Raw genomic sequence first — 15,057 nt, 5'->3', positions numbered from 1 at the left:
GGGCGTGGCTGCCCGCGATAACGTGGATCATGCTCGGAGCTGCTGAAGCCGGTGATTAGTTCCCCCGTGTGCCGGGTGCCCACCTCCGTGAGCGAGCTGGGGCCGGCCCGGTCCGAGGCGTGTGCTCGTGCTCAGGCCAGCGCTCCCCTCCAGGTGTGGTTCTCCGGGGCAAGGTGGAAGGGCGGCTGAGCCGGGTGCAGAAGCTGAAGCGCAGGATCAGCTCCAGTTTCGGCCGGCTCGGTGAGTGCTGCAGTGTGAATGGGCGTGTGGCAGGAGCTGGAGCTGGAGCTGGAGCTGGCCGGCCGTTGGCTCGGAGGCTCGCGGGTCGTGCGGGTCGCTGTCATGGCCCGTGGACTAAGGGGCCGTGATCAGATCTGATCCCTTATAAGGGAAGCTGTATAACTTTAAGCTGGGAATAACCCGAGGGGAACCAAATTGCTCCCATGGAAACGGAGAAGTTACGTGCAGCCGACTTTTCAAAATTAACAAAAGGCCTTTCACGGGCGCCACTAAGTCTACTTCGATAAAACACGGTATGTCATGAGGCTTTACGACGCGCTCAGCTGCTGAGGCTATATGGCGTCGCCTGCTTCTTACCCTGGCTGGAGGGGCGGACACAAAAATGAACACGGTAGCTCACCATTTGTCATGACCATGCAGGGCAGACTAACAATTCTCGAAGGCAAAGTTCACATGGGCTATAAATCGACCTGACTTTTCATGATGCGGCATCCTCTTACGCCGTGTAAAGTTCAAGTGATAACCTGTGCTCAGCTTTCTGTTGGTCTTTGCTGAATCTGCTTTTGCGTACCGGAAATGTCAAGCAATTCATATCCCTGCCGCCGCCGCCAGATTTCCGAAGAAATTATCATTGCCGCAAAGCTTTGCCATCGCGCAGTTCGATCCCGATCTACTTTATGGTCTTGCCAGTTTATGGGTAGCCGAATCCCTCTGCTGCGACATTTCCGATAGCTTTAAGTGCAGCGAATAAATGAAGCGTGCGTGTCGTCCCCAATATTGCCTCTGATTCACTTTCCTGCTTTTCATGAGCTTTTCACATAAGTCGGCTTGTTGTTGGTGGGATTCCGGGTTTGTCAACGCCCGCACTAAGCGGTGACCGGCTTTTTTCGAAGACGCGATTACGGATTGGGTTGTGTGTGTCGCTCAGTTTGTTTCACCCATATGTACGATTTGCGGTAACTCTGTTATCCTAAAATCGGCCCTTCCGCCTTGTGCAACTTCCAGCGTGACATTTCGTACTGCAATCCGTTTCGTGCGCACGCGTTTGTGCACAATTTCAGCTCGGCTTCGCGCATCGTTTGACCCGTACGGCCGTCAGCAGAAGACGATGATAACAGATATCAAAATTCGGCAAAAAAGTATGCGAAGTGCGATAAAGATGGACAAAGGAAGCGCGTGTCTTCAGTCCTCTGTGAGTGGACGCGTTGCGATGGTTGCCTGGAGCACGCAGTTGCCATCGCGCCTCAGTTCAGGCGAACCGTGCCGAACATTCTGCCTCGGACACCTCGGAGTGACTTGGAGAACTCAGAATTGGCAGTCTGAACCCCTGGGATCAATTCACTGGAAGTGTCGAGAAAACGACAGACGTGCCCTGGGTCGTGCTCTTGACCTGCCTGTCTCAAGGAGAACATTGAGGGCCAAGCGTGTGAGCATGACAGCGTTCCCGCCCACGGTGCGCTAGAAACGCGCGACTTTTTGGCCCACACGAACTCAATCGTCGCAACCTCGCCTGTAAGGGTCGGGCTCACCTCTGTGCGACCTCTTTTCTTGTCCAAGATGGAGCTCAGTGTGGAGATGCGGCTTTCTGACGCCGAGGAGGAGATCCGGTGTGAATCGCAGATGGGGCTCGAGGCGCTTCAAGAACGGACTCCCAGGGACCATTCCGAGCGCGGCAGAAGCAATGGGCGCAGTGTATCGCGTGTGGTATCGCTGCACAAGTTACTTCTTCGAATGTGGTAGCGACCAGATTTAAATGAGGCAGGTTTTTGCTTTTTGTAGATGCAACTTCAGGACCAGCATGTCGATCGCACTTTTTCAAGGAGTGTCGAGGAAGAACGGCGACGGACATACGAACACACCCTATACGCATGATGAACCCTGTGTGCTATCGATTTGTGGACCCTGTGTGCATGTGTGCTTGTAAACCTTGTGTACATGGTGGACCCTGAGTGCTATTGATCGATGTGGGGGACACTATTGATACACTTGGACCCAATATTGCGTGGTTCTCCAACGCCTGGTTTGGGCGCAGTGCGGGGAGAGTGTGGCGATGAACTCCCCAGGTGCGTGGTTGGTTGTGGATACCAAAGCGTCAGAGGTTGATCGAAACTCCTATTTAGAAGCCGTCAACCGGCATCTCCAGCACAAAGAAAAACCTACGACACAATCCCCTGAAACAAATAGCCCTTTCTACCACAAAGAGCGCCAGACAAAAGCGCAGATATGTGGAAGAAGCGCCTGCCGAGATGGTTTGGGATTCCGCTTTCAGTACGTGGAGGCTCCTAATAAAAACGGATGTGGACCATTCAAATTAATGCACGCGGACCACAAGGTCTGTGTGGGACCCATTCAAGCTTTTGCCTGATAAGCCGCCCTTTTGTACTGTTGTGGCAGATGTGCGTGGGTTAAAAATTATCTTTGTTTTCCCGTTGAGCCGGCGCCAAAGCAGTGGAGACGACTCAAATGCGCGTGCAGTAAATATGAGTGATTTATAGTGCAAATATAGTGCAATATAGTGCAAAATATAGTGTAAGTGCAACCGGTTTACCGGCTGCTTCTGCCCCAGTCCCACTGTCCTGCACCGCATGCTCGTCTCGACTAGTCTGCCACGGCCCGCCATTGTCTTCCAGCATCGCGTATGCCTGCTTTTTGGGAATGGGTCTGCGTACATCGGTTACGGTCTGCCACGATCCTGTGAGCGACGATGGCGGGCGCTGCTGGACCACTTGTAGCGTGGTGTGTGGGTCAGCTGCCGGGCCGGGCGCGGCGCAGCCCCCGGCGCCGCTGGCCGCAGCCGAGGGCGCTCTCGGGGCGCGTGCGGGCACGCAGCGCCGGACACCCGCTCGATGGAGATGGGCACCGCTGCCTACATAGGGTATGTTTCGTGGGCTGGGCTGTTTTTAGAGATATTTGCATTTCATTTTTAAACGAGCGCCGTGCCAATGGTTTCGAGTCTGTCCGCACACAACTCTGGATGCTTTGTGTTTTCGTAGCCATTTGCATCATATATTATGAGAATATTCCGGCTCGAGGTAGTTTGCGAGACAGTTTGCGAGTCCGAGAGCCGGAGTCCTCGGCCGGATGATTATGTGTTGGGCGTGGGTCCGAGTCCTTAGTCTGCCCTTTGGACATCGCCTGAACTCAAGTCCATCAGCTTGATGCACTTTAGTTCGAGTCCTTTGGCATTGAGTGTGTGCCCAGGGGTCTGGCAGTTGGTCACAGGGTCTTAAGCCCGAGTCCCAGGTCCTTAAATCCTAGTCCGAGACCGAGTCATAAGACGGACCTTGAGTCCCAGTTAACTGTTTCGCAACCTGAGTCCGAGTCTCTCGTTCAACACTTACCTTGTTTATAGAACCGTTAGTCACGGCCCTGGTTCCTCGCCGTAGTATCTTTCTATGGGTGTGTGCGGTACAAAAGAAACCACTTTCTGGCCACTAAAACAGCGGCTGCGATGGCTGGGCCAACGATGCGTAGCAGATTCGACCAGGAAGACTGATTGACTAAATGCGGTCGATGGGTTATGGATAATTGAGCGCGCACGAGGTCAGGTTTTGCCACACATGCGGTGGGTACTTGGTGGACACGCCCCACATCAAATTTTTTGAGACACCCCAGGGGAGGAGGCGCTTTAGATCCTCACAACAGTCCTATTGGCTTTAGATTAACGTTCTTTATATAACGATCGGTGTGATTGTGCTGAGCGAGATGAACTTAGGTGCCCTTAAGACCATGTAAGGGAGGGAACGGGAGAGGGGCACGAACCTGCATTAGTCCGCCATATGTGTAACTGTGCGAAAGATTTTCCATAATGACATTAACACGCGCCCGAGTGGCCGGCTAGATGCCCTCCGCTCAGGTGAGGGGACGGGGTGGGGTCAATTTGACCCCCCTGAGATCTCGGGAACTAAGAGAGCCAGAGACATCAAATGTAAAGAGTGCGTTGACCTGCACGTGAACTCACTTAGGTCAAAGTTTGAGGTTCCTAGGTCATGGCCTTCGGGTCAAATAAGGCCAAACAGGGCCAAATTCCAGGTTGGTCTCCAAAGTGGCCCCAGAATCTAGATGATTGTTTCTAAGCAAAAAGTCACACGCTCATCTAAGGCCAGTGACCTTTTTTGACCTTTTGAAGGTCATGGTGACCAAAATCGTAGAAGAGTGCACTGAGTTTTGCATTTGAATAAGCGACAAAGATTATGGTGGGCAGTATGTTTCTAAAAACAAAATGTTGACCTCGGTCATTTTAGGTCAATGACCGATTCTGACCTCCAAGAAGTCCATGGAAGATGTATAATGCGGTTCCTGCTATCAATCAATTTAAAATAAGCACCAGAAGCTATCTCATACAGCAGGCCCTTGAGTAATAAAACAGGTTGGTTTTGACCTTGGTCATACCTTCATATCCGACCTTAGGTCAACGCAGTTTGCTCATTCAATATTTGTGTTTCCTAAGAAAGCATCTCAGAGATGTGTGACTTCGTCTAACACTCCGTTGTTGCATCAGATTGAACGATTCCCTAGGAATGGACTTCGCTGAGACCACAGCCTGACTTTGACCTGCCATTGGTCAGCGACCTTACAAGGTACATCTAAATTTGTTATGCCAAACGATCCGATATTCAATTGTCTACAATTGTCTACAAAATTGTGCGCAGCTACACCGCACCGTTCGTAAACCATTCGGGAAAAACCTTCGGCAGGTCAATTTGACCCCCATCTGAGCGCGTGTTAAGACCCGTTAAAAGCGACTTATTTCCAACGATTTCATCAATTTAACTCACTTTTGCTGCTTGAGCATGTAGCATCAGCCCCCCCCCCCCCCCTAGCGGCCTGGATTATTATGTCTCTGTCAACGATTGTCGTGAGGCTTCTTTAACCAGGTTTTGGATCATCCTCGATCAGTGCAGAGAGATGTCGTAGATTCGATCGACAATATGGGTTTGGCCCTTGGGACGGTTCCATGTTCGCCCGTGCTTTACTGAGGCTTAGCTGGATTACGAGGTCTAGTATGTGTCACGAGGCCATGGCAGCTCAATTCAATGGTCTGGTCGTCATAGGTCAAGTCGTTGTGGCGTTGTAATATAACCACAGAACCAAATTAGTTCCGGGACTTCGTTTACATTTGTGCACGATACATTTGGGGAGCAGTGCGCTGCTGATGAGTTTCAGGTTGCACGAGTTGAAAGTAGGTCAACTTAAGCCGGAGGTGCCGCTAGGTCACGGAAGCATGGGTTCAGCCATTCGCAGCCCAAATTGAGCGGGTCAGTGGCGTGCGCACAACAGCGCGTGACTGTCTTGGCCGTTTTATACATCGATTGCCACGTCCGCTTATGTGATGGTCCGCTTTCTCACCGTGATCATACATGCGTATTGCGTCACTACGATGCCGGTAGCGGAGAACTCCACTGGACTTCGTTCCGCGCTGTACAGCTTGTTCGTGATTAGGCAGTTTTACGATTCCCATGGTAATCGCATGGTGACTGCAAGGTTGTAAGGTCCCGTAAGACATGGCAGTCGGGTCGGGCCGCCCAAGTTGTGTTGTCTCGTGGTTAAACTAGGGTTTCCCCGTACCACTGTCATGGCCTGAAGATTTTCTCGGTCACTAACTCTCACGAGACTTGGAACTTTTTGGATGGTTGCCTTATTTGTGGATCCTAAGTATCTTTGTTGCTGTTCCGCAATCTGGTGATAAGGAAACATATCTTGGCTTTTGCATCTCGTTGACTACGGTGGACATTGGCATGCGCGCCCATCAGCGGTTAGCTATTGATACGGCGAGCGGTCGTCGGGGTATCAAACATTTAGTCACCGCATGGCGGACATGTTGTTTCTAATTTTGGACATGGCTCCTATGCCACACATCGCCGACGGTCGACTGGTAACTGGCCAGGCGTATCATGCCAGTAGGGGGAAGCTGTGGGACCTGTCTTTTTGGAAACATTAACTGACAGCATGCAATAGCTCCCTTACCTAATACCTTGGCACTGTGTTTCGTGCAAATCATGCCCCGTACAAATTAAACCTTCGGAGCTTTTAGCATCTGCTCTGAACATAGATTCTCTCGAATAGTGGCTCATCTACCATCTTTGAGTTTCACTTACAGAATGAATCAGGCAGGGAAGAAAACAAACGATAAACGACAGATGAATGGATAGCTACGATGCACGGCTGCTATGAATGCTTTGGTGTTAAAGCAAGCCAGCATTTATTACCCGTTGATATGTTATGTGCTTTACGTTTTAGCGTTTGTGGCGTCTGTGTCTGTGCGCGGTGCGCAGACGCTGCGAGCACAACTGGACCTAGATGCTAAAAAAATCAGCTCCCCGTCGCATATACTGGCTGCGCCCCTGGAATCAATATCCCGGTTATTCCATCACTACTCACATCCGGCCCCGCATGTGTTTTGTGTATTTACCCTGGGCAAGGTAATTATATGAACGGACGTGGAGCAGCGTTTTTACGAATAGCTCACCCAGGCCCCGCGCTGGCACGCGCGCCTGGTCACGCTAATATGGAGGCAGACGCGTGCAATGGCGGGGTACAAGCCGCGCCGGTCTTCCTAGCTTTCGTAGGTGATTTGGTGAAGTAAGACGTAGGTGCTGGCGTTGCGCCGCCTGTTCCATTAGTTTCGTGAGTTCGAACACACGCACGCGCTAATGTATGCACGCACACACGTAGGCACGGACGTATGCACGCGTATGCATGCACATCTACGCGCACGCACGCACGCACGCACGCACGCACGAACGAACGCTAACACACGCGTACATTTACACTCTTGATTACAGACACATTGCAAGGTTGTAATAGTTAATCGCAGGATATTCCCATAGGTTTTTAGTAAGCAATTGCATGTGACATCGAGCCCAAACATCAGTAACTTTTACCTTGTCAAGTTGTGGAAAGCTGGCCAGCAAGTTGCGTCGAAACAGCACTGGCCTTTTTATGACGGAATATACGAATCTACAAATGTATTTTTCACGTAACAATGCGAAACGTAAATAAGTCAGTGTCATACAGGTTCGCAGGTGTATAGTTCGCTGTCTCATCAGATGTTGTAAATTTTGTTGCATTGCTGTCTTGAGTGCCCTTATTATTATTAAGTATTTGAAACACAGTGAATGTTAAACTTGTACAATCAGAAATAGATCAGGTGATACAGATAACTTGTCCGGAAGTATATCTAGGGTATATATTTCCGGAAGTATATCCGGAAATATATCTAAGGAGGCGTCCAGTCAAATGTAAAGGAGGCAAATCATTAGCGATGCATTCATACACCATCCACACAATGTTTACGATACGTGGCGCTCTGTTACGAGCGTCCGTAAAGCTAAGGTGCCTAACATTTATGTGGAGATCCACCATAAAGAAACTTAAACACTTCCCGTTGACTTGCAAACGAAGCTACTTTAAATTATATTACATCACCCATGCAGTAAAATATGCTCTTGCATATTTTATGCGTGCCGTAGGGTCGTATGCTGTTGCTAGCTTGAAAGGAGCGTTCCACATTTCTACGAGGTTTTGAACTGAAAAAGCCATCCTGAAGATTATTCGGTGCAGTTTACAGCCCTTTCCTTCCTAAAACCCAAGACCTCCAGTTTCTGAGCTACACGTCCGCGAAGCTGGGCAGGCTTTTTCGTGCATACAAGTTCAAAGTTACCCAGCAATCGATGACGCCATGCTAATGCCATTCAATCCCTGCCATTCTACAGGCCATGTGGCGTTCAAGGTTAAGAAAGCCGCCAATTGGCTCTCAACCAACGTTGCGCAAGCTATAGAGGGTGTCTTATGCTACATAGTACAAGACGTTGTACATTCTTAGTTATTACAGGAATGAGACTTGCGATCGATTAAGTAAGGGAGGCGCAAAATCGAGTATTTGAATACAAGCAAGCACATTAAACTCAAGAATAAATGTGCGAGAACACCACGAGAAAAGGCTAAACACGAGCGCCTAACAATATTTGGTGTAGCAAACATCCAGCACCGCCGCGAGCCTCTTGTCAGGAAATTAAAGAACTGCAAGTGAGTACTGCCATACAAACGTTCCATGACACAATCAACAGTGGCGTAGTAAATAAAATGTTTACTAGGTCAAAAATTTTGTTGTTTAGAGCGCTCCTTACTCCTTAAAAATACATACCAATAGTGAGCTTAGTTCATCACGCCTGATTCTTGCATCAATATCTTCAAATATGAAGCATTCCTTTTAAATGCAACTGCCTTTAAAAGAAGCTGTGCAGTTGTATGCTCCAAAATGCCTTTAATTTCTCACCAGCGACGCTTTTCTTTGTAGTAATAGTTATTTGTCCTGATGGAGCTTCTTGTCCTAAGATTAAAGTAAATAGATTTATGAAATTCAGACGTCCAACGACATGTTGCCACATTGCATATGAAATTCACACGTCCAACGACATGCTGCCATGTTGCGGCATTCCATTTTCTTCGCAAGGTCCTGCGGCTTCTCGATAATTCTTTCCTGGCTCAGCGCGGAGCCGTGCGTCAGCACCCAGCTAGCGGGGTTTTGATGACGCTGAGGCCGATTCTGATTGATATTGTTCACCGCTGGGTCGTTCTCCCAGTGCCTTTGTCTGCAGTTAACAATGGCGAAAACGTACATTTCTAAACGTACGAAATCGTACACAATCGTATCTAGCGCGGTTTTTGTCGTGTGGCGAGGATAGCAGCCTCGCTGTATGACGGAGAGGCGAGTGTTTGATCAGTGTCTGCGTATGCATTTCCTTGCTGTGGTGATGGGGACGGCATGCAGTCCACGCTGGGTATTTAGTTCACTTTTCGTATCTTACCTCACTGTTGGCGCCAAATGTGGTCAACATTAGGAGCAAAATAATCCCCCCACCCCCACTTCCTGACCGCCACTTCCCGTACATGACGGAGTTCGGCCGACGCGGCTCTGCTTGCAGGGTTGGCCGCGCGCCTCTCCGGTCCGGCCGGCCGTCTCGAGTGCGGCGCCTGAGGGACGTGTCGTAAATCATGCTTATTGGCCGATACCGAGAACGCTCAATCACGCGCCGGCATCGCTTCCGACAGCGAAATAAATGTCCTGAAAGCGTGCCGCGTGAGCTGTTACTGCAGAAGTCGGTCGTCGGATAGGCTGAGGGTCCACCGAATCGCAGTTGGACGGACGACACAGCGGTTTTGACGGCGGAGGATCGGATGGCCGTCGCGGAACTTGGCCCTGATTTCATCGCTATCAGCTGGAGAATTCGTCTCATTGAAAACTTTAAGGCCCATTGAAATGTCATTTACGCGGTAGTGAAAATCTAAAATCGCTAATAAATGAAGGAGGCTCAACGAATTTGGCTTATGCTGCGCAAATGCGAGTTTTGCACGCCATGGGGTTGCGCCATGTAACCCCATGGTGTTCCATGGCGTAACCCTCAAGCATACCGGGCATGCCCTGACTGCTTTGGGGGCAGCCACCCCTCCCCTCGCCAAGGGAGACATGTGTCGTCCCGTCTCCGGAAAAACCACGCACCGACGCGCGTCGCCGGGAGCTTAGCTGTTTGACGTCTACGGGGGCGGCACGCATTCCAAGTGTCATGATTTCTGCTGGCATTGCGCCCGATCTCCGGTGGTGGGGGCTCCGATCTCCGACGGAAGGGTTTCCCGATCTCCAGCGGTAGGGTGTCCCTACCTCGGGCGGCTCGCTGCCCCGATCTCTGGTGGCATTGTGTCCCGATCTCCGGCGGCCGTGTCCCGACCTCCGGCGGCCGTGTCCCGATCTCCTGCGGCCGTGTCCCGACCTCCGGCGGCCGTGCCCCGACCTCCGGCGGCGGCGTCCCGACCTCCGCCGTTCGGGCGCTGTTTTCCGGGGCGCCGTTGGGCCGGCCCGGTCCGCCGTCCGTGTGAGTTAGGACGGCCGCGGGAGCGGGCCGGCCCGGCCGCCGGTCGATCGCCAATGCACGGACAAACACGACCGTCGGTTCAGCACCGCCGGCGCCGCCCGACGACCGTCGACCGGGCGCACTCGCCGCCTGCGCCGAGGCGACAGTCTGTCCACAGACCGGCCGATTACCCGTTGTCAGCCCGGCGGAGGGCAGGGATGAAACGGGCCCGTAGAGATGCCGTGGTAACTGTATGCACAAAGGACGCTTGCAGGATGTTACATTTTGCCTGAGATGGCCAATAGCGCAACGCGCTTCGAACCTGCGAATCGCCCATTTGATTTATGCTTGGTCTTTAGTCAGGGTTGCTGCAATATCGCCGCGTCGTCCTATGTTACTGTTACCCTTAGGAGATCGGTTGCTTCGGCTTCCATTGACGTCCACGTCCACGTCCACCAGCCTCGATTTTTACGCGAGTCGTCCCAAACTTGTTGGAGACGGAGTCGGGCGCGCGGGCGTCCGTTGGAGTGGTGTGTGTGTGTGTGTGTGTGTGTGTGTGTGTGTGTGTGTGTGTGCGTGCGTGCGTGCGTGCGTGCGTGCGTGCGTGCGTGCGTGCGTGCGTGCGTGCGTGCGTGCGTGCGTGCGTGCGTGCGTGCGTGCGTGCGTGCGTGCGTGCGTGCGTGCGTGCGTGCGTGCGGAGCGGATTGGACGATGTTTTTGCGTAGAGACAGCCATTGGCGCGAGAGAGAACTAACCTCACCGAAATCATTTTTCATTGCATGCGAAAAGTTTTGCCGCGTCTGTTCTGACTTGTGGTTCCGCGAGGTGAGGAAGCCGTCATAGTGCCGATGTTTCCAATTTGTCGGCATTTAATAGAGTTGCTTTTTTTTGAAAGGCAACATTTTGTCTCGTTTTGAAACCAGTGCATGAAGTTGGATAACGGTTCTCGGAGAACCAATCACTTTAAGTCTAGCAGCGGTGGTGGTTTTCAAGAAAATGTTTTAAACTAACATCAGACTTCTGCTCGAATCGCTTCAAAATAAAAACTGCCTCTGAAATCACAGCAAATTTGACTGAATCAAGCTTGAGTTGACTGACTTTGCAAACGCTTGACTGACAATAAAAAGTACGTTGAGTTGTCCCGTGATTCAGCGCTGTGTCTACACAAAATTGTGAGTAAGGATGGAGTTCAAACCACTCTTTAACACGCGCCCGGGTGGCCAGTTGGATACCCTTCCCCCGGGCGGGGGCGAGGGGAGGTCGGGGCAATTTGACCCTTGAGATCTCAGGAACTAAAAGGCTAGATACACCAAGTTCATTGGGTGTGTTAGCTTGTACGTGAACTCACTGGAGTCAAAGTTTGAGGCTCCCAGTTCGTGACATTCGGGCAAAATAAGGTCAAACAAGGTCAAACTCCAAGTTGGTGTCCAAAGTGTCTTCAGAACATAGATACCTGTTGAATGCAAAAGGGTGCATGCTTATTTAAGGTCAGTTACCTTGCTTGCCTTTTCTGACGTCATGGTGGCCAAAATGATAGAAGACTGTTTTGAGCTTTTTATTTGAATCAGCGACAGAGATTACGCTAGGCATTATGTTCCTAAAAGCCACATTTTGACACGGGTCATTTAAGGTCAGTGGCCTGTTCTGATCTTTAAAAAAAATCAATATGTCTTATGCGGTCCCTGTTATCAATAAATTCAAAATGAGTGCCATAAACTGCCCTATACAGCAAGCCCCAGACTACTAAAACAGGTTGGTTTTGACCTTGGTCTGACCTTCATACTCTAGGCCAATTTCATTAACTAGGTCAATGGAATTTGGTCATTCAATTGTTGTGTTACCTAAGGAGGTATCTCAGAGATGCATGGCTTCGTCTAGCACTCCGTTGTTACATCAAATTGAACGAATGCCTAGAAATCGACTTCGCCGAATCGGTGACCCGACTTGACCTGCCGTAGGTCAACAACCTTGCGAGGTACATCTAATTTTTTGATACCACACGATCCGCTATTCAATTGTCCACAGCTACGCAAAATTTGGCGCGGCGTAGCCGCATCATACGGAAACCATTCCGGAAAAACACCCGGGGGAGGGTCAATTTGATCCCCCCCCGAATATGATTGCAATCATATTTTATGATCATATTTCTGCTCCCAAAATGTTTGTTCCGAACGGACTCGAATCCCGTTACGACTCATGGAGCGCAGGTCTATTGGAACGAAATCGTCTCAGTAAATGATTGGTGCAGGTGAGCCACCAAGCTTCTTCGTCTAGAATAACTGTTGAGCGTAGGGAATCTATCATGTTCAGGATGAAATTTGTACACACAAGTTGTGTATATCCATAATGCGCCAATGAGTTGATAGGGCCGACGTTATAGGGCCTTGGGGCTGACTCAAGGCTATCTGACGTTAAAGTGTTAAACGATGCGGATGACACCCCTGGGCCGACTGATAAGCTCAGAATCCCACATGATTTAAACCCAACAACACTTTTGTCACGTTCTTTTGAACATTGCTGAACTTCTGTCACGGAAGTATCACTGTCGAATGCCATGAACTTTACTGTCCGCTGCACACCAGATCTACAGTCGTCAGCAGAAACAGAGCTGTCCGTGTGTTTCCGGGGCTTCCGGGGCTATTTCCCTGCTGGAGTCTTGCGATGGTGGGAGAGTTAGAGACGCACTGGTACAAATGCGGTTTGGTGGGGCGGGGATGACTTCCCACTGTTTTTTCCATTTTCCTTGAAGATAGCCTGATTTGTCGGATGTTTGCTGTTGGGAAGCAAATGGCAGGCTCTGCTCTTTCAAGTAGGGTAGTAATCAGTATTCATTTAAACAGCAGTGTTTGGGAGCCCCAGAGCGTGCAGCTTGTCTGCTCTTTGTACTCAGACGTAAAAGGCTCGACCGCCTCTACCAGAAAAAAACTTGCCAAGACGGGCAAACTCCGCTCGGCGCCGTGGCGTCCGGCGTTTTTCAGTTCCGCTCGTAAAGTTTGCGATGGTGCCATCGCGATGGTGCCATCGCGACGGTGCCATCGCGAAACCACCCGGCGTCGATTGAAAGTGGGGTTGTGATCCGAATACAGTTTCGCAGTGATTCACCGTCTTTGCCAGAGGAACCGTGTTGGTCGCACGGGGCGAAAGTTTGCCGCCGTTGCATTTTTGACATGGAGACATTGCTGTCGTCGCTGGCCTGTTTTTTTTTTTGGCGAAAAATTCAGCAGTTTAGACTATATGGCTTTGCCTGCCTCTCACCCTGACAGGAACGGGGGGGGGGGGGGGTAACCAAACCCCGTGTCTGGTATCCCCAAAAACATGTAAAATCGTTACTGTACAAACTTCCAAGACCCCAATCTACCGATTTGCTTTCAAACCGCTCGACCGACCTCTGCGACCAGAGCATTGGTTCTGCGTACACAAGTTGTAAATCGACGGATATTTTCCGCACTGCGCCACAGCTATGCTATTGACGAAATTAAACAAACAAAATCGTTTACTCACAGCGCGTCACATGCAGGCGATCAAAAACACTCAGGCGTCTGTTTGAGTACAACGAGGCACAACTTAGATGACAGGACCTTGGGAGGGTTTTCTGAAGAGCACACAACTCAACCTCGGGTTTCCCAGGCGACGCTGTCATGCCTTAAGCCATCTCGCGGATAAGCGGACTGACGCGCAGTGCAGGATAGTGGCAGCACGCTGTTCGTAATCGCAATCGTATATGTGAGCTCCAGCGTCGGAATATAGGCAGGGTTGTCAGTCGCCGCGTCACGAAAGGAGGCGGGTGTAGGTGCGCCATCCACTTGATCGAAGCTAAAACATGAGTCACCTTTCCGAACGCAGAATTTGTGCGAGATCGGTTTTATTTGTTACGTGGTTAGCATGCTGCGTGGCTTCTGGTAAGCAAACCTTTTTGTAGGCCCATTACCAAAGCCCTCGGTTTTCGTCTTCCGCTCTCAATCTCGGTAAGCATAGTCGTGATGTCTTTCTTGTCTCATGACTGCTCTTTGCATTTTTGAACATTTCATGCAGCATCATTGGTTGCCGAAGTGTATCGCGGATGATGTCAAAGTTAAGCGATGACATTTGATCAGATCGTCAGCTATTTAATACCCAGTCGCTTAGTTTCGCAGGATGAATATATATATATATATATATATATATATATATATATATATACTTGTGTTTTGTTAGTGAGGATGCTTAACGATCAAGACCGTTTATGTTCGCATTGCCGAACTCAAGAAGCCAGCACACTTAATTCTTATTGCATTACTATGACAAAAGGGCTGGATCACCTTTGTTTCGTTGCAGTTGAAACCGTAATATCAAGTTCATGTATGGGCCGTATTTGAGCAACCGTGCAAGGATGTCCCTGCTATCATCTAAGGCCAGGCCAATGTCTGGTATAATTGCCCCTGCACGCGTCGCTTTCGGATAAACTTGTCTGTCCGTAAAATGGACCTGGTCGCCTATCACGTTCACTTAGCTAATATCCTGCTTGTGCATCATTGAAACTTTGCTTCTGTCATGCCCAGCTCCTCAGTAGTAGGTTGCATGAATAGTACCCGCAGAAGAGCCATCAGCCAGACTCTGCATAGTGTCCTGTGCATTTCGTGTTCCGACAAATGGACTCAACTTGTTGCGCGCAGTGCGGCGCGGAGCGAGATAGCTTCTGATGAAGCCCTGGGCAGGCCTGGGAACTGCGCAACACTATCAGAACAAAGTTCCCTGCTTACAGTCGGCGTGCCGTGGTGGCAGTGTAGAAAGCGACCGCACTTCAAGTAGTAGAGAAGATTACATTCCTTCGGCCAGCCAGCGCTACCGTTTCTGCAAAAAAATGCGAATGGTCCGATGCCGCCCGAGCACCACCGGCTTGTGTCTTCTTCTCTGCCTCATATTCACGGATGATTGTGTCATCGCTTACATCGGCTGCTGTTTGCAGTGTCCGTCCAACTCGCATTCC

General features: G+C 50.4%; 1 protein-coding gene across 2 annotated transcripts in view; it reads left to right on the top strand.

Annotated features, from left to right (window-relative positions):
- The window catches only part of LOC119099117 (cyclin-dependent kinase 14), a 60,758-nt gene that overhangs the window by 5,029 nt on the left and 40,672 nt on the right, over positions 1 to 15,057 (top strand). Inside the window, exon 3 of one of the 2 annotated variants that reach the window (XM_037222199.1) lies at positions 154 to 240. The exons of the other annotated variant lie outside the window; for it this stretch is intronic. Within the exon in view, the coding sequence (XP_037078094.1) occupies positions 154 to 240 (87 nt within the window). The remainder of the gene's footprint in view (positions 1 to 153; positions 241 to 15,057) is intronic. 2 annotated transcript variants of the gene reach the window in all.

Source organism: Pollicipes pollicipes, unplaced genomic scaffold (assembly GCF_011947565.3).
Source record: "Pollicipes pollicipes isolate AB1234 unplaced genomic scaffold, Ppol_2.1 Scaffold_4740;HRSCAF=5597_pilon_pilon_pilon, whole genome shotgun sequence".
Classification (NCBI taxonomy): domain Eukaryota; kingdom Metazoa; phylum Arthropoda; class Thecostraca; order Pollicipedomorpha; family Pollicipedidae; genus Pollicipes; species Pollicipes pollicipes.
The sequence above is the reverse complement of the archived record's forward strand: the minus strand, read 5'-3'. Positions and strand labels throughout refer to the sequence as shown.